This window comes from Bison bison, unplaced genomic scaffold (assembly GCF_000754665.1).
Source record: "Bison bison bison isolate TAMUID 2011002044 unplaced genomic scaffold, Bison_UMD1.0 scf7180017864282, whole genome shotgun sequence".
Lineage (NCBI taxonomy): Eukaryota > Metazoa > Chordata > Mammalia > Artiodactyla > Bovidae > Bison > Bison bison.
The window spans coordinates 713,883-738,114 of record NW_011494854.1 but is presented as its reverse complement, the minus strand read 5'-3'; the positions used below and the strand labels follow the sequence as shown (position 1 = coordinate 738,114).

The following is a 24,232-nucleotide window of genomic DNA, read 5'->3' as shown; positions in this document are numbered from 1 at the left end:
CGACATACCTCTGTATGTACCTCTATTTTAAATGTAACCCTTCCCCCGCTTCAGAGCAGGTTGGTGCGAAGGAATACAATCTAGTTAAAGTAGTTCACATAAATGTTTGTGTGAGTATCTCCTGAAACTATCTGGGGAACCCAGGGAATTCATGTACTGGAATAATATGTTCTTTAAAAAAAAAAAAGATGATATATTGAACTATCTACATAAAATAGACATATCCCCTCCTCATGACCCTACTCCCTCCTCTTTACCCCTACCTACCCCCTTCCCCAGGCTAACTGTTGTCCCTGCTTCTAACTGCATGGACTAGTTTTGCCTGTTTAGTGCCTTGCTTCTTTTGTTTAACATTTTATTTATGAGATTTACACATGTGTTTGCTATATAGTCTTGTAAGAACGTAACAGGTTTTTTTAAGTCTATTTTAATGTTGATATTTGATTTATTTCCAGTTTTGGCTATTATAAATGCTGCTGTGGTGAACAACCTCATTCGTATCTCTTAGTGAACATATGTGTACATCTCCGTGGGTATTTACTGAGGAGTGTGATTCTTGATTATACATATGTTACTATATGTTCACCTTCAGCAGATCCTGCTCAATAGTTTTCTCTTTTGTCTCTTTTTCTTTAACAGTTTCCCAACTAGGGATTGCACCCAGGCTATAGCAGTGAAACCCGGAATCCTAATCACTAGTCCACCAGGGAACTCTAAATAGTTTTCTAAAGTGACTGTACCAGTTTATTTACCACTAGCAAAATGTGAGCATTCCTGTTTCTTGAGATCTTCACCAACTCTTGGTACATTTTTATTTTAGCCATGCTGGTAGATTTGTGGTAGAATGTAAATAAACGCAATTGCATCTGTTGTAAGTTTTGGAATTTTAGGGAACACCATAAGGAAAGCATCAGGTGGAGTCTGGCATGTTTGTGTCTCTTGGAGGTTTATTTTCAGATTAGCATCACAAGATTGGCAAATAATGAGAGTTCCTACCCCCTGGGTCAATTCTGTAAACAAATGCAACTCTTTAGGTCTTTCTTTTCTTTATATAAAATAGCATATTAATTTTTTGTGGTTATAAGAATAAAATACTTATTTAGTACTTATTGAGTACCTACTTTGTGTCAGGCAGTGGGCCAGATATTATGTGAAAATCATTTTGATTGTAGTTCATAAGCATAGTAATTGGGTGTTCACACTATTGTTGTGCTTCCCTCATATCTGTTATGAGGTCAACACGGGACCCATCTCATGTGAAAAAAAAAATCATTTTGAAAACAAAAAAGTATAAAGAAGAAAATAATCATTTGTAAGCCCTTTCATTTATGGTGAACAGTTTGGTTTATTTGGTTGGTTTATTTGCTTGTGGTATATATCATCTATATGTTTTTTTCATAGCTGAGAATCAGGAATGTACAGTTTTGTGTTCCTCCTCCCACATGCTTAACATTAACAGCATTTTCCTACATCATTTAAAGCTATTTGTAAATATTTTTAGTGATTGGATATTGCCCATTATATGACTGTATCATAATTACCTTAACTATCCCCCTTCCTGGGTATGTAGACTGTTATCAAATTTTAGCCACATAAAAAAATGTGATGAATAACGTAACATAAAATCTTTGCCTTCATTTTAGATTATTTTCTTAGGCTAGTTTACTAGACAAAGATTGATCATGTCAAATGATGTAATTACTTTTAAAGTTCTTAAGCTATACTGCTAAATTACTTTCCAAAAAGGTTGCACCAACTTTTTAAATTTACTATTAGTGAATGAGAAAATCTGCATCAATATACCCTTGCTAGCCTTGAATATCATCATTATTTTAATATGCTAACTTAATATGTTTAAAAGTAAATCTGTTTTCTTTTAATTTATATTTGATCATCTCTTCCAGTACTTCTAAACTTAAAAGATGGTTTAAAAGCTCCCAGTTTTTAATTTGTATTTTTACAACTGCTGTCCTGGTGGTGGGTGTCTAAGCATAGGGATTTGGGAAAGGAGGAGAAGAGAAGGGACTGTATGCTCTGTGTTTGTCTTTTTTGTCTGTTTTTTTTTAAAGGTTGGGCTTCTTATGTTGCAGAAGAAGGGGATCACTGTTATTGAGTGGTTACTCTTTGCCTGTTCTAGATCATATCAGCTTCTGACAGGTCATATCCAGAAATTCAGTCCAAATTCTGTCTCTCGCAACAACCCTACAGACATTTTTCTAATGTTGACCTTTTGTTTGTCAGGGACTATGGTTTTATTTTTGCATAAAAAAATGAGGATATGCTTTAGAACATCTTAAGGCTTCCCTTAGTAAGCCTTTATGAAACTTGTCATCTTTGAATTTATCTAACCCTTTTTATTGATTTTATTTTCATTTAGTTTTAGCTGTTCTGGGTCTTTGTTGCTGTGCAGGCTTTTCTCTAGTTGTGGCAAGCAGGGGCTACTCTAGTTGTGGTACCTGGGCTTCTCATTGCTGTGGCTTCTCTTGTGGAGCATGGGCTTTAAGGGTGCAAGGGCTTTCGTGTTTGTGGCATGTGGGCTCAGCAGTTGAGGCTCCCAGGCTCTAGAGCACAGGCTCAGTAGTCGTAGCATGCAGGCTTAGTTGATCCAGGCATGTGGGATCTTCTGGACTAGGGATCGAACTCATGTCCTTCATTGGCAGGCGGATTCTTTACCACTGAGCACCAGGGAAGCCCCTAACCCTTTTCAAATTATATTTTAAAACTGTCACACCTATTAAGTGTAATAATAATTATATATTCACGTTTTAATTCTTACAACTAAGTTTTGTTGCTGATAGATTCATTCTGTTCTTTTTATTTTTCCTTCTTTCTTTGTAGTTATTTGAAAGTCAGTGTCATACCTAGTGAGATTTCCATCCTGGTCTATGCTCTTTCGATGCTTCCTTCTGCTCACCTGGACGAAGTGAGGATGTCTCAGATTGAAGCAGTTTTGCCACAGTGTGACCTACATGACCTGAATATTTTTGCAACATCTGTTTTAAGATGTATTCAGTATGATCACGTGTATCTGAATAATATTCCTGCGAAACAGTTGAAAGTACTTCAAAAATTAGATCACTATGGTCATCAGAGACTACAAGAATGTAAAAGTTTGAATCTGTTATGGGAAGAAGTTAAATCTTTAAAAGGAGACTGGTTTGCTGATTCACTTCTTGAAGAAACAGTTGTTACCTTACAGCGTCTGATGGATGAAATGAATTACATCAATGTTGCAGGGATTGCATCTTTCATTTCTAGAACCAACTACCTCAGTACTTCACTACTTGATAAGATAGCCTCAGTGGTCCTTCAACAGATTGAAAAGGTGAAATTGAAATGTTGCATATTATTGTCAACTTCTAGAACCATAAATGTTTATAGTAAGTGCTTGAAGAACTTGATTGGAATTTGAAGTTTAAAAATTAAGCTCTAGTTTCTGGTAAATAATAATAGTTGTGTTAGGATAATGGAGATGTATGATTTTTGCTTTCTTTTTCTTATTTTCTATAATCCTATGATACTTTTACTATTTAAAACTATTCAAAAGAGTAAGATAAATGTGAAAACTGAGAAAATTGTAGGTCTTCACTGACTTTCAGTTCAGTTCAGTCACTCAGTCATGTCCGACTCTTTGCAACCCCATGAGTCGCAGCATGCCAGACCTCCCTGTCCATCACCAACTCCCAGAGTTCACTCAGACTCATGTCCATCAAGTCAGTGTTGCCATCCAGCCATCTCATCCTCTGTCATCCCCTTCTCCTCCTGCTCCCAATCCCTCCCAGCATCAGAATCTAGAATAATTGAATTGTCACTGTGTCTTCTTACAGTTTTATTTCTGGAACTTGTAAAATGCTGTTTGTTTGGTTTTTTTTAGTTCATTTATTTATTTTTGGCTGTGCTGGGTCTTAGTTGCTCCATGGGCTTTTCTCTAGTTAGGGACTACTCTCTAGTTGCGAGGCATGGGCTTCTCATTGCAGTGGCTTCTCTTGTTGCTTGGAGCCCAAGCTCTGGAGCACAGGCTCAGTAGTTGTGGCACATGGGCTTAGTTTTCCCATGGCATGTGGGATCTTCCCAGGCAAGGGATGGAACCCGTGTCTCCTGCTTTGGCAGATGAATTCTTTACTGCTGAGCCACCAGGGAAGCCCCAATGATGCTTTTTGAACTATATGAGAAAATCAATTATATATATCAGAATATGGTTTTTACTTAGAAGACAGTGTTTCTAATAAGTAAAAATAAAAGTCTATCTTTTTGCCTAGCATAGTGCCTGCTGTTTATTAAGTATTGGATGAATGAACTTAAAAAAAAGAATGAAAGAAAAATGAAGTCTGATTATTATTATAAATTAGGAAGCTTTCTTATTATATGATGAGTCTATAAAATGCACTTACATCATGGAAATTAGTGATACTATCTTTTTGTCATTTTAATGACTAAGGAATTCTGGAACAGAATTTTATACTTATAAAATCAATTTGTAACTTATCTGATTTATTTTTTTCTACATTAATATTTAGAGTTACTAGAGATTAGTGATGGAATTAAATAGATTATAGCCAGGTAGAGAACTTATTAACAGTGATACATGTGTCATTTAACTGTGGGCATGTTCATTTAACTATAGGCTTGTTTGATAAAGAGTTCTACTTAGGATAATAATTAGGCTAAATTTTGTTTTGTTTTGCTGAGGTTTTTTAAACAGTAATTTTTTTGTTCTATTTTTTACAGATTCATCCTTTTGCAATTCTTGCTATTATTCTTCCATTCAGCACCCTGAACTATGATCCACCTCAAAGGGATGAATTTTTTGGAACTTGCATTCAACACCTTAATTCTTACTTAAGTAGGTATATTGTTTAGTACTACCTGGATGAGGAGGTTGGAGAATACTGTTGCTACTACTCTTAAGACATACCGCTCTTTTAAAGGATAACAAAAATATCCATGAGTTTTATACCTTCAAAAAAATGTTTTGGATCCATTTTTTAAAACTTTTTTATTATGATAAATGTCAAGCTTGCATTAGAAAGTAGAGAATTAAACAAGTAGCACTTATGAACTCACTAGGTAGATTCAGTAATTGTTCACATTTTATCATATTTGCTTTATTGTTTCTCTTGCTCTCATTTTTTCTATGCCATTTCAAAGTAAGTTGTAGGCAATGTGAATCTTTACATTTAATTGCTTAGACCTCCTAAGAATAATGATCTCCTAAGTCACCACAATACTGTTATCACATAGAGAAAATTAGTTGTCCCTGATATATAATATAGGCCTTCCCTGGTAGCTCAGTCAGTAAAGAATCTGCCTGCAATGCAGGAGACAGGGTTGGAAGATCCTTGGATTGGAAGATCCTCTGGAGAAGGAAATGGCAATCTACCCCAATATTCTTGCCTGGGAAATCCCATGGACAGAGGAGCCTGGAGGGCTACTATCTATAGGGTTGCAAAAGAGTCAGACATGACTTAGAGACTAAACAACAACAATATGTAGTATACAATCTATTTTTAAGTCTCCCTCATTATTCCCAAAATACTTTATTTACAGTGATTATTTTGGACACAGGATCCAGTCAAGGTTCACTCATTCCAGTAGGTTATCTCTCTAACATTTTGCCAGATTTGCTCTGTGTGTTTGTATGTGTGTGTTTGTCTGTATATATGATGAACCATTTGAAGTGCCAGCCCTAAATACTTCAGGTTATAAGGACATTCTCCTATGCAAACACAATGCCAGTATCACACTTAAGAGAATGAACAAGTACCACTTACTACCTAGTATTAGTCACTCAGCCATGTCCAACTCGTGGTGACCCCATAGCCTGCTGTCCATGGAATTCTCCAGGCCAGAATACTGGAGTGGGTAGCCATTCCCTTCTCCAGGGGATCTTCCCAACCCAGAGATCAAACCCGCATCTCCTGCGTCTACTGCATTGTGGGCAGGTTCTTTACCTTCTAAGCCAACTGGGAAGCTACTGCCTACTCAATCCATAATAAAAATTTCCCAACTGTCACCAAATTTTCTTTGATAAATTTTTTAAAGAAACTAATGTTGGGCTACATCACTTTCCCCCTATCTTTTTTTCTCTTGATTTTTTTTTTTGTAAAAGGGGTTGGCCATTTATTATGGGTTGTGCCACATTCTGGATTTGTTTGAGTGCTTTCTTTTAACTTGCTCCTCCATCATCTGTATCCCTAGTAAACTGGAAGTTAGTTATAGATGCTTGGTTAGATTCAGAGTGAACATTTTCAGCAAAAAATGTTTTGTATGTGGAGCTGTATATCTGATATTTTTATCATTTCTGGAGACATATAACATTTGATTGTTTTTGTCAATTTTAATAGTTTTGTTTTTTTTTAATAGAAAACAAATATTTCTTAAGATCCTTTATAGATATTTATTAATTGTCAGAAAGGTTGTTGCTTTGGGACTGATTATTATGTCTCTTTAAAAAGTCTAAATAGTGTTTTAGTACCAGAAAAAAAGTGGAATAGAAATATTCCTTCCTACTACTGGCCTTAGCAGAAGCAGTATGTGAGGACAGCAAAGACAGGAAATTATTTTTTTCTTTTCATTTATTTTGGTCCTGAATTATGTTTGTTTCTATTTGGCCTTAAAGAAAAAGGCTTTATGGGGCTTCTCTTCTCAGACTCTTTCTTCTTGCATGTCAGGATAATGTGAGAGTTTAGAGGTTAAATGTCTGGCTCAGTAGTTACTGCTCTTTCAGTCAGTATTCACCAAGTTCTTACTGTCAGGTGGTCGTTAGTCACTGGAGATGTAGGAGGGAGTAAAAACCAGATAGACTTTACTGTCATTGAGTTTACTTTCTGGCGGGGTGAAACTGGTGTACATAATAAGCAAGTTCATAAGGTCCGATGGTGATAAGACTCTAAGAGCACTAGAGCAGGGTAGGCATGGAGGGTGGAGGATAGTGAGGCGGGCCAGATGGAGTAAGGAGACGTCATTGACCATGGATTGAATGAAGTGAGAGAGTGACCCATGCCCAGAGTTGGAGAGGAGCATCCCAGGATAAAGAAAAGCAAGTGCAAAGGGCCGTGAGGTGAGAACATGCTTGGTTTCTTTTTAGGAACAGCAGATTCAGTGTGGCAGGAATGGAATGAGGGAGACCAAGTTGATAGGAGAAGAAACTGGCTTTCCTCAGAACTTTTTGCTGTGCCTGGAGAGTAAGAAATAGTCATTCTGTTATCCAAGCAACAAATACTTAACTGAGAGCTTCTGTGTCCAGCATAAGATGTTAGGCTCTATTTTATGGTATGTTTCTCTAGGCGTATAGACCTCTAGTCAGGCTGTGTGAGACAGTATAAATATATTAATGATGTCAGTATGATGTTCATGGACGTTGGTATATGTTTTGTAGGATCTTTGTGCCAGATAGTATCTGACCTATTTTTGTGTCTTTAATAGACAAGTAAAGTGCGACTGTGACATGTGTGTGTTTATTCATGTACAGATGTATGCATGTGTGGCATTCATATATACTCCCCTTTTAGTCATAGAACTATGTATAGAAAGATGAGACTTGAAATTGAAAGATGAGACTTTGCATATGCTTTCTTGGTTGTTCAGTTGTGTGTCAACAACCAGAGGGAAATGAAAATACATTCTTTTTTTTGTTTTTCTTCAAATAAGGGATATAAGAGATGAGAGTCTGAGAAGTACAGCTTTGATTTTTGAAGACTTTACTGTGAAAATGATTGCAAAATTCTTGGAGACCTAAAGCAGAATTTTAAGTAATTTATGGAATGATACTTTTCTTTATTTTAAAGAAACATTCGTTTTGACAGATCAGTTTTGCTGGTAGATCATCACGTAACCTTGTTTGTGACTTGATCTTGCTTTATTAAATAACCTCAGGAAAACAATTGGAAGATTTAACATCTTTTTTTTGTCCTTTGTAAGAACATTTGCTGCTAAAGGTGCATTTTAGGTGATCCCTTCCCTCTCATCAGAAATGTCTTTTGGCAGAGAAAGACAAATATCAATATCAAAGACAAATATCACCTGTGATATCACTTATATGGGTAATCTAAAGTATCATACAAATGAACATATTGACAAAACAGGAACAGACTCATGACATAGAAAACAAACTTACGGTTGGTTACCAAAGGGGAAAGAGGTGGGAGGGATAAATTAGGAATTTAGGATTAGTGGATAAAAACTACTATATATAAAGTATATAAACAAATTCCTACCATATAGCACAGGGAACTGTATTCAGTGTATTGTAATGAACTATAATGGAAAAGGGTATGAAAGAAGAGAATATATGTATATAATCTCTTTTTTTAATATATATATATATATAACTGAATCCCTGTGCTGTACCTCAGAAACTAACACAACATTGTAAATCAACTATACTCCAATAAAAAATTTAAAAAAAAGAAAGAGAGAAAGGAAATTCCTCTTGGATAAGGCAAATCAGGTAAATAACTGCAAGCCTTGTCCTCTGGGGTACACAGTGTGGTGCTGGCTGACCGGTCATGGAGGAGGCGGTAGATGAGACCTGATTTTCATATGTGTCTGTCCTCGGCCTGGGGGTCTGAGAGCCCTAGAAAGCAGCATAGCCCAGCGGTTCAGACTCCAGAGATGGACTCTCCTAAGTTAAATCTCACCCTCCACTAGCCAATCATGCTGAGGCACGTCATTAAACTTCTCTGTGCTTCAGTACAGTTGGTTTATAAAGTGGAGATAATAAGCATTCCTTTTATACACTAAAGTGAGGTTTTAAATGAGGTAATATTTGCAAAGTGCTTAGAATGATTCTCCACACAGTCTGAGCAATATTATCATCAGTATATAGAGAATGGTGGCCTTTCTTATTTTTACATACTTTACTGACCTTTTGTTTCTTTTTTTTTTCCCCGTTATATATAGGAGTTTTTATTGAAAAACAAACCCAAAAACAAACACGTGTACTTGAACATCAAAAGTTATTGTTAATCACAGAACCAGACATCTCAAGTTAGTGATTTTAGTGCTTTTCTATGTGTGATAAAATACAAGAGTCTGGGCTCACTGAAATTTTTCCTCTGATGTGAATCTTAGCTACCTAGGGCCAGTGTCCAGTTTTTCTTCATCCTGAATTCCCCTCCGGGTGCACCGTTGTAGGTGGTTGCAGTGGCTGATGCCTTGGTAGTATGACCTTTTGTTTCCAGTCTTTCTCTTTTCAAGGCAATTTAAAGACTTTTATTGGAAGTATAATAATAATGCAGACATGTTTATACATCATTTATATATATATACACACGCATATATACATAGTATATGTGGATTTATAGAAATTGAATCATATAAGAAATCAGTACTCAGATCAAAAATAATAGAATGTTATCAAGAGCATGGTAACCTTCCTGGCTTTCTTTTTTGTTCTTCCCCCACCCAAAGGTAACCACTTTACTACCATCCTTACTTGTGACAGTATAGATTAATTTTGTCAAGGCTGTGTTCGTATCATTTTTTAAAAACCTGGGTTTACTGAATAAAGTATGTATTTACATGTATGTGAAGCAGCTGTACATTAAAAATTTTTTTTGTAATTTTGTTTTAGGTGTATTGGATCCTCTCGTGTTAGTGTTTCTTGGTTACTCTTTGGCCACGCTTCAGTATTTTCCCGAAGACCTATTGAAGGCAATTTTTAACATCAAATTCTTAGCTAGATTAGATTCTCAACTTGAACGTATGTATCAACAATTTAATTTAATACATTATCACTTATATTTAAATCCAAGTTTCAGCTCTGCCTACCTACTTAAGCATTTAAATGTTCATACTGATTTTTTTTTATTATTGTAGAATATAGAACAGTATAAAATAGAAAATGAAAGATTATTCATAATCTTACCACCAAGTGAAACTGCCATTTTTAATATTTTAGAATGTTTCTTTTATGTCTCCTGACTTCATATATATATGTTGATATATCTATATGTTTTAAGACAAAATTTGAATTATATATATATTGACTTTTGTCTGTTGCCTTTTATCATTGAACTATATTTTGAAAGATTTTCCATGCCATTACATTTTTTTTTGATGTCATTAGTTTGTTTTTTGTTTATAGAATCTGACATTGTCCTCATCTTTGTTTCCTTAGGATAAGTTGCTAAACGTGGAATATTAGGTCAATGAATATTCTTTGGCAGTATTTTTAAAAATATGGTTTTAACATTCATAATTAGGGAGAACAACATAGATGTTGGTCCTAATGATCACATTGAGTGTAATAATTTAAAAATATAGAACATGTATATACAAATGAAATGAGTTTATAATATGAAAATAAAAGTTACAGTCATTAATGGGATAAATGAGTGTGAGAAATGAATTGTCTTTGCTGAGTTCAAAGTCTATTAATGTATTTTTTAAATTTCAGTTATATATTCGTCTCTAAATATGAAGGTCCAATTTCGTCTTATGGAATTAAATAGAGCAGTCTGCTTGGAATGTCCTGAATATCAGATTCCGTGGTTTCATGACCGCTTCTGTCAACAACACTATAATAAAGGTTTGAGTTTTCTTTGGGTCAGAAAGTAAAGTTTAATTCTAAAGCACATTATTAGGTAGTGCACGGTTTTTATTGTTGAACCTATCATGACACCAGAAACCATAACTTGTTTAATGGAAACATTTTGTAGATGAAATTTGTGTTATAAAAATTTCTTAATATTTAGGACACTAAACCTCTTTTGGGAGAGAGCCAAAGAACTTGTATTGAATTTAATGTCATTGCATATGGTATTATTAGTACAGCAAGGCTCTTGTTGGAAATATTAATCTTTATTTTTTAGTTTGTAGATGTGGAATGATTTTCGTTCAAAAACTGATTATTTTAAGTGAACTAACTGTTTTTATTTCATGAAGATTTTGGCAGCATGAATGGAGCACAACAGCAGATTTATAAAATGTTAGCAGAGGTACTGGGAGGAATCAATTTTGTGAAAGCCTCCGTTCTTACACCTTATTACTACACAGTAGGTAAGTCTTTGGTAGGTTATTAACAACTTTCAGAAAATCAGACTAAATAGAATCATCTCATCAGCTGGAATTTTAAAAATTTAAAAAAGTTATTTCATTATCTTGAAGATTTTCAGAGAATTCCCTGGTAGTCCAGTGGTTAGGACTTTGTGCTTCCACTTGTAGGGAGCATAGGTTTGATCTGGGCTGGAGGAAGCAGAAGCTAGAATCAGGAGTGCCAGGAGAAATAACAGTAACCTCATATATGCAGATGACACCACCCTTATGGCAGGAAGTGAAGAAGAACTAAAGAGCCTCTTGATGAAAGTGACGGAGGAGAGTGAAAAAGTTGGCTTAAAGCTCAACATTCAGAAAACTAAGATCATAGCATCCAGTCTTATCACTTTATGGCAAATAGATGGGGAAACAGTGGAAACAGTGGCTGACTTTATTTTTCTGGGCTCCAGAATCACTGCGGATGGTGATTGCAGCCATGAAATTAAAAGACGCTTACTCCTTGGAAGGAAAGTTATGACCAGCCTAGATAGCATATTAAAAAGCAGAGACATTTCTTTTCCAACTAAGGTCCATCTAGTCAAGGCTGTGGTTTTTCCTGTGGTCATGTATGGATGTGAGAGTTGGACTGTGAAGAAAGCTGAGCGCCGAACAATTAATGCTTTTAAACTGTGGTGTTGGAGAAGACTCTTGAGAGTCCCTTAGACTGCAAGGAGATCCAACCAGTCCATTCTGAAGGAGATCAGTCCTGGGTGTTCGTTGGAAGGACTGATGCTAAAGCTGAACTCCAATACTATGGCCACCTGTTGCAGAGAGCTGACTCATTTGAAAAGACCCTGATGCTGGGCAAGATTGAGGGCAGAAGGAGAAGGGGATGACAGAGGATGAGAATGTTGGATGGCATCACCGACACAATGGACATGGGTTTGGGTGGACTCCGGGAGTTGGGGACGGACAGGGAGGCCTGGCGTGCTGCGATTCATGGGGTCGCAAAGAGTCAGACACGACTGAGCGACTGAACTGAACTGAACAGGAAACTGGGATTATTATGTCCCAAGCCCATTGTATTGCCAGTTCATATTTGTATTAATACCTTATGTTGTCAAGTAGCTTATTTTTATGTGAAAATATATGTGTCATTAAAAATAAGATTTAATTGGTAATATTTGTAAAGATATGGTATAATTAACACAATTGTATGATTACCCTTTAGTACCATTTAATACAATGGTATGATTATCATTTAGTACCACTTAGTACAATGGTACTAAGATTGGGAAGAAAACACTTACTTATATGATACATAACACATGCTTATAGAGAAGGGACAGATAACCTAAAAAACGAAAACCACCCATGATACAACCACTGTTTGCTTCTGGTGTCTGTTTTTCTCTTTTTGGCTTTTTTTTTTTTTTCATTTTTAATGACATTTGTTTTCTTTCTAAATTTTACAAGGAGTACTTTTTCATGTGTACAAGCAATATGTATCTTAAAAAATTCTGATTTTTTAAAACCAAAATGACTTTTTATAGTATGTGACTTTAAAAGTGAAGTGAAAGTGAAAGTCGCTCGGTCGTGCCTGACTGTGACCCCATGGACTGTAGTAGTAGTCCGTGGAATTCTCCAGGTCAGAATACTGGAGTGGGTAGCCTTTCCCTTCTCCAGGGGATCTTCCCAACCCGGGGATCGAGCCCAGGTCTCCTTCATTGCAGGCAGATTCTTTACCAGCTGAGCCACAGGGAAGCCCAACTTTGTTTATATATTGTGAATATTTTTTCTATGTCAACAAATATACAACATTCTTTTTAGTAACTGTATATATTTCATTGAATGAGTATGCTATAGTTCACTAAGGTTTTTTGCTGCTATGTGCATCTCTCAAACAATGCTGTAATTTCATATAACAACAATAGTAATTAATACACTCACATATTGATTATTATGTTAGACATTATTTATTTTATTTATTTTAAAATTTTATTTATTTATTTTTGGCTGTGCTGGGTCTTTGTTGCTGCACGGGCTTTTCTCTAACAGTGGTGAGTGTGGCTACTCTCTAGTTGCGGTGTGTGCGCTTCTTATTGCAGTGGCTTCTCTCGTTGTGAGCACAGGCTCTAGGAACACATGGGCTTGGTAATTGTGGTGCATGGCTTTAGTTGCTCTGTTGCATGTGGGATCTTCCCACACCAGGGATCGAACCAATGTCTCCTGCATTGGCAGGCAGATTCTTTACCACTAAGCTACCAGGCAAGCCCTTAAGTGCTTTATATATAATAAGCTTATTATATCCCCTTAAGTTTTGCAAATACTCTTTTTTATAGATGAGGAAACTGAGGCCCAGAGACATTGTTGTTTGCCCAAGGTTATATAGCTGACAAATGGCAAAGCCAGAATGACTTATGCATTCTAGCTCCAGAATTCATTCTCTTAAAAATGAGAAAAGTATATTTCATGTTTCGTAATTAACTTGAAGATGCTTCAGTGCCTCAGTTTCCCTTAAGAATAGGTAATTAAATCCACTCTTCTTTTTCATTCCTTGTTTCTTTTTTCATTTTTCTTTTTTTCTTGGTTTAAATACTTTTATCATTGTTTTTATTATGGGAAAAATTAAAATACATATACATAAAATACATATACAAAAATAGAGAGAATAGTATAATGAACCCTCATCCAGCAGTAAAAATGATCAGTACTCACTAACCAGAATCCCACCTGATCCTTTCCAAACAAATCACAGATAATATATCATTTCAAAAGGTATATCTAAAAGGATATATAACCATAGTGCCATCATTTTCATCTCTACAACTATTCATAATAATTTCTTAATATTATATTGCTTATCAACATTTAACTATCTCCATTATCTTATCTCCATTATCTTGTATATGTTGTATTTTACTGTTTGTTAAAATTGGAATCCAAATTTTACCTTTGGGTAATCTGTCTTTTTAAGTTCTACCTTTCTTTTTTCCTTTTACAGTTTATTTATTGAAAATAAGTTTTTTGTTTTTTCATATTTTGAACTTTTCCAGTTGCACTTCTGTGATGTCATTCAACATGCTCCTGCATCCCCCATTTTTCCTGTAAACCAATAGTTAGATCTAGAGGTTTGACTAGATTAGTCAGCCAGGTTAGTTTGGGGACAGTAGGGATGGTTTTTTTTGCCAGCTCTTTCATAAGTGGTATGTGCTTATTGCATCTTATCATAAAACATACAATTCTAGTTGTCTTACTATTATTATGTTAAGATTCATCAGTGTGTTTGTAGGTCATCAGTGCCTCCATTAGGAAGTTTGCTCCTTAGCTTGTCACCTAATGATTTTAGCAGCCATTTAAATTACTATCTAAATGCATCATTCATCAGGGGTAGCAAAGTAGTGATATTGTACATCTATCATTTCTTCTGCATTTATTAGCTGGACTTTGTCTAAAAAGAACTTTCCTGTGTCAGCTGTTTAGTTACCCGATGTACAGTTCATACAGGAAAGACAGGATGCTTGCCTGAATCTTGGTCTCTGCTAATTTTCTGATGAGTTGGTTTAGCTTCTCAGACTGTGAACAAGAGATTTAAAAGGATTGAGATAAAACTTCTTAATGTGATTTGGCTTGAAGTGAAGTGAAGTCACTCAGTTGTGTCCAACTCTTTATGACCCCATGGACTGTAGCCTACGAGGCTCCTCCATCCATGGGATTTTCCAGGCAAGAGTACTAGAGTGGGTTGCCATTTCCTTCTCCAGGAGATCTTCCCAACCCAGGGGTCAAACCTGGGTTGCATTGCAGGCAGATGCTTTACTGTTTGAGCTACCAAGGAAGCTGTGATTTGGTTTAGTGCGGTGCTAATTATATCTCTCATGTTAACCAGTAGTTTGGTAATACTTACTGGTTGATTTTTATTGATCAATTTTCAACGAGGTGCTCTTGGATCATATAATAAGTTGGATAGGGACTTCCCCTGGCAGTCCAGTGGTTAAGACTCTGCAGTTCCACAGCAGGGAACGTGGATTCTATGCCTGGAGGGGGAACTAAGATCCTGCATGCCACATGGTGTGGCCTAAATAAATAAATAAATGAAAGAAGTTGGATAATTAGAGAGGTACCTCATCATGTTTGTGAGGGTGTGTCTTTATATACATGTGTAAATATTTAAGATATATCTTAAAATTTTACCTATAAGAATTTACCTGATTCATATTGTTGATTCCTGTGCTTCCTTACAGACTTTGAGTGTATCTTGGATAAAAGGAGAAACCCTCTTCCTTATGGAAGCCATAATACAACTTTGGAAAAACTGCCAAAAATACACTTGGAATCAAATACTCAAATAGCTGGATCAAGACTGCCACCAGGAGCTGAAAAGTAACTTTCTTTTAGCTTCAGATTTTATTATCTAAATGTTAAATTTGACACAATTTAATGAGTTCAACTATCAAGGATTGTTTATAGTAGAATATACTCCTCATATATGTCACAAATTCTACCTACATACCTTTGCTTTTGTTGTGCTTTCTGCCTGAATCTCCATCCTTCATGTCCAAAGCTGCTGCTGCTGCTGCTAAGTCGCTTCAGTCGTGTCCGACTCTGTGCGACCCCATAGACAGCAGCCCACCAGGCTCCCCCGTCCCTGGGATTCTCCAGGCAAGAACACTGGAGTGGGTGGCCATTTCCTTCTCCAATGCATGAAAGTGGAAAGTGAAAGTGAAGTCGCTCAGTCCTGTCCTACTCTTAGGGACCCCATGGACTGCAGCCTACAAGGCTCCTCCATCCATGGGATTTTCCAGGCAAGAGTACTGGAGTGGGATGCCATTGCCTTCTCCGGTCCAAAGCTGAGCAGTCTCTAAAGCACTAACCTTCCCACTGTCCTCATTGGAAATAAATAGTATCTTCTTCTTTGGACCTCCCATGCCTCTATACTTTTCTGAAAACCACACAGCTGCTTTGTACACTGAATTACAGTTATGTGCTGTATATCTTATGTTCTTTGTTTGACTATTTGTTGTTATTCAGTTGCTCAGTTGTGTCTAACTCTTTGCAACCCCATGGACTGCAGCATGGCAGGCTTCCCTTTCCTACACTATCTCCTGGAGTTTGCTCAAATTCATGTCCATTGAGTCGATGATACCATCCAACCATCTGTCTCATCCTCTGTCACCCTCTTCTCCTCCTGCCCTCAATCTTTCCCTGTATCAGGGTCTTTTCCAGTGGGTCAGCTCTTCACATCAAGTGGCCAAAATACTGGGGCTTCAGCTTCAGCATCAGTCCTTCCAGTGAATATTCAGGACTGATCTCCTTTAGGATGGACTGGTTGGATCTCCTTGCAGTTCAAAGGACTCTCAAGAGTCTTCTTCAGCACCACAGATCAAAAGCATCAATTCTTCAGCACTTAGCCTTCTTTATGGTCCAACTCTCACATCTGTACATGACTGCTGGAAAGATCATAGCTTTGACTAGATGGACTTTTGTCAGCGAAGTGATGTCTCTGCTTTTTAATACATTTGACTATAAGCTGTGTCTTTTTATGTCTCTCACAGTACCTTACATATGGTAGGTGGATAATAAATATATGCAGGACAGAGAAACAGATGAAAGCATGTAGATACTATAATTTGGTTTAATCTAATGAACAGGATTACCTGTCATTGATAGCACCCCACTCCAGTACTCTTGCCTGGAAAATCCCATGGATGGAGGAGCCTGGTAGGCTGCAGTCCATGGGGTCTTGAAGTCGGACACGACTAAGCGACTTCACTTTCACTTTTCACTTTCATGCATTGGAGAAGGAAATGGCAACCCACTCCAGTGTTCTTGCCTGGAGAATCCCAGAGATGGCGGAGCCTGGTGGGCTGCCATCTACAGAGTCGGACACGACTGAAGCGACTTAGCAGCAGCAGCAGCAGCAGCATACTCAGTTGGCTTATTTAGTTTATAAGGATACACCTTGTTTCTGAAATGTTTGTAATCACTCAGTTTCTCACTTTAATTTCAGAAGTAAATATTTATTTTTCTTATATAGGATCGCTTTGGAAGTTTTGGATTCAAGAGCATTTTGTAGAAACATCCCTCATTTAAAAGGAAAATCTGCTATGAAAAAACGACATTTGGAAATTTTGGGCTATCATGTGATTCAGGTATGAAATACTTATATAATTCAGCCTCTAAAAACCCCAGAGACTTTGGTTTTACATGTATCCTCTTTTAAGGTGAAAGTTATAGATTTACCTTTTTTTTAATATTAAGAAAAGCTATATTAAAATATCTCTGAAATAGAATACTCTCCATTTTTTTTGAAGAATAGCAAATAAAAATCAGTTTTTAAATTGTCTCTAGACAATCTCTTGATTTTTATATTTATCTTACAATGAAGAGAGGCTCTATGGAGATGGATGGAGTTATAAGAGAAAAAGGCTAGTGTATAAATATAGGACAGTCACATAGGAAAAAGCGTCCATTCTTGCTATTGTAGGAACTAGGAGCATGAAAGCTTTGAGGCAGAAAAGGGTCTTCCAGCTGTTGTCATGAAGGACAACCTTCCAAAAAGTGTTCAAAGGCTATGCTTATGTAAACTAATGTCTTAGGGTCTTACAGCTCTTTTCAGTATTCTTAGAAGCCTTCGCTGATCTTTTTTGTTGTTGCTTTCGAGCTTTCGTTTAGACTACGTTACTTCTTTTACAGATCCCTCATTTCGAATGGAACTCCATGGCACTGTCAACAAGGGATGCTCGGATGGACTATCTGAGAGAACGGATATTTGGAGAAGGCAAATCATGATTGTAGCTTTTACTGAAAATTAGTTGTTATCATGTTGTGTCACATTTGGAGTTAATTTAATTAAGTGGCTTGACTCAATTAAAAAGTAATAATGTAGAACTGACTGATTTCTAGGTCAACTGAATATTAAAATTAACAGACATTTTACAATTGAGTATTTTCTCTACTGTCTAGTTTGGAAACTTTAAAATTCTTAATATAAAAGACATGTAGCTTTTAGGAAACTTAAATAGTTCACTGTTCATTCCTTGAGTGCATACTATGTGCCAAGAACTATTTTATTTTTTATTTTAATTATTTTTTGTTCCAAGAACTATTTTAGATACTGGGTATACTGGAGTTAGTACAGTATATCTTTCATGGGTTGAGTTAAACACAATAAATTAATATAGTTCATTATATCAATATCTTAGTTGATATTGAAAACTGTAGAGAAAAATTTGAACCTTGGTGGGGGAGTGATAGGAATATTGTGGGTGGGTATAATTTACATAGGGTAATCTGGGAAAGACTCACTGAGGTGATAATGAGTCAAGACACAAGGAATTATCTGGGAGTGGAGAACTCTAGGCAGAAGGACCAGTAAGTGCAAGTATTCCTGGCATGTTTGAAAATAACAAGGAATCTACCGTGGCTGGAGCACAAGTGGGAGGTGAAGGTTAGAAGTATATGAAAGGGTGAGATTGATAACAGTGTCAAATATATACTACCTCCTGGCTACCCTGAGATAAGAGGCCATTGGAGAGTTCCTAGTAAAGAAATAAAAACTCGTATTTTCACTGGATCACTTTTGCTACTCTGTTTAGCTGATGAGAAAAAAAACTGCAGTGGGGCAACTGTATAAGCAGGGAAATCCATTAAAAGGTGATTGCAATAATCCAGACAAGAAGTGACTTGAAGAGAGTAGTAGCAGTGGAGGTAACGAGAAATTGTCAGTTTTTTAATGTATTTTGAGGGCACAAGCAACATCACTAGCTCACTGATTGGATAATGAGGTATGAGAGAAAGGAGTCAAAGATAATTCTAAGTTCTTGTCCTGAGGAACTAAAAGCATGCCATTGCCATTGACTGAGATTGGAAGTCTATGAAAAGAGGAAGGAGGGGGTGGGTAGGAGAAGATCATGGGTTTGGTTTTAGACATACAGAGTTTGTGATACCTTTTAAACATCTAAGAGGAGATATCAAGCAGGCAATTCAATAAATGAATTTGGAGGTCATGGGAGTGGTCCAGGCCTTAGTTATAAATTTGTAAGGTGACAGCAGTTTTTAATGTGATGAGAGATGATGGAGTCGCTAAAATGTGATTAGAAGAGAGTGTGAATAGAGGAGAGGTCTGAGGATTGAAGTCCTGACGCCCCAACATGAAGTCAAGAAGAGAAAGAGCCAGATGCTGCTGATGGTTCAGGTAAGATGAGGACTGGGCAGTGTCTATTAAATTTAGTAACATGCAAATCATTGTTAGCCTTGAAAAGAGTAGATTTGGTGACGTGGCGGCTATGAAAGCTTGACTGCTTCAAGAAAAAGTGGGAGGAGATAGTTTTCTTACGAATGGAAGCAAAGAAAGGGAGTCGTAGCTAAGGTGAAAGTAGACCCATCTTTTAAAAACTTTTATTTCATTTATTTAAGAACTTTTTATTTATTTATTTTGGGCTCTTCATTGCTGTGAGGGCTTTTCTCTAGTTGCAGTGAGCAGGGGAATACTCTCTAGTTGCAGTGCCTGGGCTTCTTATTGCTGTGGCTCCTCTTGTTGTGGAGCACTAGGGCTCCAGGGCACGCAGGCTTCAGTAGTTCTGGCGTACAGGCTTAGTTGCTCTGTGGCATGTGGGATCTTCCCAAACCAGGGATTGAACCTGTGTCTCCTGCAGTGGTGGGTGGATTCTTTACCACTGAGCCACCAGGAGGCCCCCAAAGTAGGCCAATCTTGACCTGGTCTGATCCCATACATTTTGAAGGAATAATGATTTTCTGTCTTATATTTATTTCTTTTTTTAAAATTATTTTTTTTTTTTTTATATTTATTTCATAACACAGTTACTAAGAGCCTACTGTGTGATAAACTCCCTAACCCTTATTCCAAATATGTGTGCTTAGCAGAAAGCCATATTGTAACTACCCACAGGCTACTTGGTGGGGGTGCAAGTCATTGGCCATCTGAAACTTCATCTTTCAACTCTGTGACCCTCTAAATTCATTCTGTCCCAAAACAAGTTGTTAGCCAGAGTGCCTTGAATCTTAAGCATAGCTTTAGAACATGTGACCTGCGCGTGTTTTGGTCCATTGATATTTAATTTAGGCTTAGTTGAAGTACTTGTTTAAAATATCCAATTACTGTGCATGATTTGAGCTCCAAAATGTGAACTTCACAGGACCTTCTTTGAAAAACAGAATCAGAATTGGAAGCAAATGAAAAATGTCTCCTTGTAACCCATCTCCCTCATTTTGAATTTCCTCATGATGTTCATTTGTGTTTGCTGAAATCCTGTTCTAAGTGCTTGTTATCCACATTCATGAGTGTGTCTTATTTCCCAAGCAAATGATTACAGGAACTAAACCCCCAAGTAGGTTGAAATATCTTACTGTCCAACTTTTAGAATTAAATGATTAAGCTGATGAGGGTTATAAGTGGTTTCCTTTGGATATAAATTAAAACCCAGTTTTTGTATAATTAATATATTCATACATGGAAATCTTGATTAAATGACCCTTAAGGTACCTTTTACTTACTGTTACACATAATCTGACTTTTCGTGTACATCTCTTACTTCCCTTTCCCTAGGCTGCCTGATGCAAATGGTTTTATGTCCTTATATTTCTGTTTGATGATTTTTCTATCTAAATAACTTTGGTTGTTATAAATAAAAGTGTCCCTTTTTTTTTGATTGAGATATATATTCCATAAAATCCAACTTTTTAAAGTATATAGTCAGTTTTTAGTGTACTCAGAAGATTATGCCAACACCACTACCTAATTCTAGAACAGTTATTTATTCTAGAACATCATCCCAAAGCATTGTTTTTACAACTTAATCTCATGTCTACATAGATCAGCACTCTCCCCCACAAAGTAACCACTATCATGCTTTTATAGTAGACTTCCCCTTAGTAATTCTATCAGCACCAGTCATGTTCTTATAGTAAAGACTTTTCATGTTCTTATAGTAAAGACTTCCCTTAGTAATTCTATCAGCACCAGTCATGTTCTTATAGTAAAGACTTTTCATGTTCTTATAGTAAAGACTTCCCTTAGTAATTCTATCAGCACCAGTCATGTTCTTATAGTAAAGACTTTTCATGTTCTTATAGTAAAGACTTCCCTTAGTAATTCTATCAGCACCAGTCATGTTCTTATAGTAAAGACTTTTCATGTTCTTATAGTAAAGACTTCCCTTAGTAATTCTATCAGCACCAGTCATGTTCTTATAGTAAAGACTTCCCCTTAATAATTCTATCAGCACCAGTCATGTTCTTATAGTAAAGACTTCCCTTCGTAATTCTATCAGCACCATCATGTTCTTATAGTAAAGACTTCCCCTTAATAATTCTGTCACCCAAGTTTGCATCTCTAGACATCATAATTCCCCACCCCTACCTTATTTTTCTCTACCTAATCTTTAAAAACATTCTTTTTTTGCATTTTAATTTTTTTGACCACACCATGTAGCATTCAGGAAGATCCTCAACCATGGATCAAACCCCAGACTCCTGCATTGGAAGTGCAGAGTCCTAACCACTGGACTGCCAGGGAAGTCTCTCCTACCCCTGCTTCTAAGTCTGTCTTAATCTATTAGCATCTCTCCTTCTTAACAATTTATCTGCTAAATAACCTGTAATTTCCCACCTTTGGGATTTGCTGATTGTATACTCAGGGTGCAGTTCAATATAGAAAAGTACTCAAGATTATACTTCAGAGATCCATAGTAAGACTGAATTTTATTGAATGTTTCCATATTTATGATGCAGAAAATAAAGCTATAGCTGTATTTTATGAATATGAACATTCATATTTTTATGCAGTTGCTTAACAAGTAATAATGGAATACTCCAAGTCAGTTCCAAGTCAGACCTCTCAGAAAATAACACATGTAAGGCTAGAAGTCAAACATGTCTGTGAAAGCACATGAGACCCATAAGCGATGATTAGTTCATGACTTGCAGACAGTAGAATGTAATGGTTTGGGACAGACTGAGATGTCATCTTACTGTGTATGCTAAGAACAAACAACTTGAATGTAGGGTTTTACATCCCAGAAAATAGAATAATAGTCATCCTTCTTTCTATCAGAAATTTGCAAATAGGTAGCTCTTTAAAGTATAGATAAAACTCAAAGCAATGAATACACACCTTTCTCCATATGACCCGCTGGCCCCAAATTCTGCCCCAGCAGTTAAGGAATCAATCCTTTTCCTAAGATTGCCTCCCAACCCTTCTACTACAGATACTACAGTTAAGGACTTGAAGACTGTGATTTACTGGTTTTAAATTTAAAATTCAAATGAAATCCATTTATTCCATTTCCAAAGTTTTCTCACAGCATGTAATCTTTAATATATTGCACAGGGTTCTTATTATATCTTGAAGCATGAAGAAAGGTTTTTGCTATTAAAAAAAATTTTTTTAATGTAAATGTACATATTTCATTCTCCAGTTTCATTTGTAATAGAAAAAGGAGTGTAAAGGCACTTTAACAATGCAAATGAAAGGATTAATAAACTCAAATTTAGGAAGCTCCTTTATAATTGATTGAGACAGATTAACAAGAGAAATAATCTGTTCAATTTAATATTTATTATTTTTTTAAGCTCTGATTGTTACATTGAAGATTCAATAACTTTGAGGTTTTGATGCCCACTGCTAATCTCTTGGACAATAACACAGTAATTTCTACATGGAATCTCTGTATAGGCTTTTTAAAAACAATAAATTAAGGCCCTATTATCCAAACAGACCACCTCCCTATCTATTATGTTTTTCACCTTCTTATTTATAGCTTAGACAGTTTGAAGAGATTTAACCGTGTTGCTAGGCAACTAGCTCCTGAAGCATAACGTATTTCCTTCAGCATCCCAGCCCATTCTTTTTTATCGTCTTCATACCTGATGGAGAAAAAGAACGTAATAAGTTGTTTTAAAGTAGACAGTTCTATAGATCTCCTGGTATTAAATATTTCTCTGAGAAAACCCTATCTGATCTTACCCAGAGGAGGATGCACCTGACTCACAGACTAACACTTGAATTCCTCCAAAAATGTGCATTCTCTGAGCATATACCCAGATTATTGCCATGGTATTTAATCTGGATGCTTAGGCAGTTAAACCTTCTCTGGGAATCAAAGACTGTCCAGTGATGATGAGTAAAAGCAATTAATCCTTCACCTTTGGACTGCTAAAGATGGCTGGTCCCCATGAATCAAGGTCAGCAAAGGGTAAGAACTGGGAAGAGCAGAAACAATTAAGTCACCTTGATTCTGATTTCAGCCGTACCCATACACCAGTGTGATGCGTGGCACTGGACACTAGGGGTCACTCTAAGAAACCATTGTTCTTCCCCTTTTCTGTCCTGTGTGAGTGCTGCTCTTAGACTTTCACTTGACCTTAGGTAAGAACTGGTCACCCTCTCTGAATATTCATGAAGACACAGACAGCTTGAGTCCCTTTGAGACCTGTGTGCTTTTCCTTTCCTGGTGCCTGAAATGCCATCTCTGCATGAGAAATTCCACAACACTGCCTTCTCTCTGAAGCCTTTCTCGCCTTCCTGAAGCAGAGTTTGGTTTGTCTTTCATTTCTCACGGTGTTCTTTGTATGGTATCCATTGATGGTAACAATTATCATCCTATTTTAATGTTTTTATATTTATGTCCTCAACAAGCTCAAAGTTACATGTATTTTATTCACTTTAGTATCTTCCCTTCTCCAGAAGCTATCAATACTTGCTTGGCACATAGGAAATACCCCCAAATCATTCTATGATGAGTGAATGAGATTCAAAATAATTTAAAAATTAGCTGATGCCTATGTTAGAGTTGAGAATCACTGCCTATTCTTGTTTTCCAAGCAAGAATTATTATCCCTGTTTTTCAAAAACCCTAACCTTTCCAGCCTTCCATTATTTCATCACGATGGTGTGATCACTGACCTAGAGCCAGACATCCTGGAATGTGAAGTCAAGTGGGCCTTAGAAAGCATCACTACGAACAAAGCTAGTGGAGGTGATGGAATTCCAGTTGAGCTATTCCAAATCCTGAAAGATGATGCTGTGAAAGTGCTGCACTCAATATGCCAGCAAATTTGGAAAACTCAGCAGTGACCACAGGACTGGAAAATGTCAGTTTTCATTCCAATCCCAAAGAAAGGCAATGCCAAAGAATGCTCAAACTACCGCACAATTGCACTCATCTCACACGCTAGTAAAGTAATGCTCAAAATCTGTCCAAGCCAGGCTTCAGCAATATGTGAACCATGAACTTCC

The 24,232-nt window shown here is 36.6% G+C and overlaps 2 protein-coding genes across 4 annotated transcripts in view; one reads left to right on the top strand and one right to left on the bottom strand.

The window, feature by feature from the left end:
• FASTKD1 (FAST kinase domains 1) overlaps window positions 1–17,913 on the top strand; it is a 35,651-nt gene extending 17,738 nt beyond the window's left edge. For 2 of the 3 annotated variants that reach the window (XM_010849393.1, XM_010849394.1), the window contains exons 8-15: window positions 2,839–3,325; window positions 4,729–4,843; window positions 9,575–9,703; window positions 10,400–10,531; window positions 10,888–11,001; window positions 15,219–15,357; window positions 17,012–17,126; window positions 17,671–17,862. In XM_010849393.1, the coding sequence (XP_010847695.1) occupies window positions 2,839–3,325; window positions 4,729–4,843; window positions 9,575–9,703; window positions 10,400–10,531; window positions 10,888–11,001; window positions 15,219–15,357; window positions 17,012–17,126; window positions 17,671–17,766 (1,327 nt within the window). In that variant the 3' untranslated portion in view covers window positions 17,767–17,862. Of the gene's footprint in view, window positions 1–2,838; window positions 3,326–4,728; window positions 4,844–9,574; window positions 9,704–10,399; window positions 10,532–10,887; window positions 11,002–15,218; window positions 15,358–17,011; window positions 17,127–17,670 lie in introns of all 3 variants that reach the window. The other variant, XM_010849392.1, reaches the window with a different exon arrangement.
• A 4,583-nt stretch (window positions 17,914–22,496) lies between these two features.
• KLHL41 (kelch-like family member 41) overlaps window positions 22,497–24,232 on the bottom strand; it is a 16,324-nt gene continuing 14,588 nt past the window's right edge. The window contains exon 6 of the mRNA XM_010849391.1: window positions 22,497–22,860. Within this exon, the coding sequence (XP_010847693.1) occupies window positions 22,749–22,860 (112 nt within the window). The 3' untranslated portion in view covers window positions 22,497–22,748. The remainder of the gene's footprint in view (window positions 22,861–24,232) is intronic.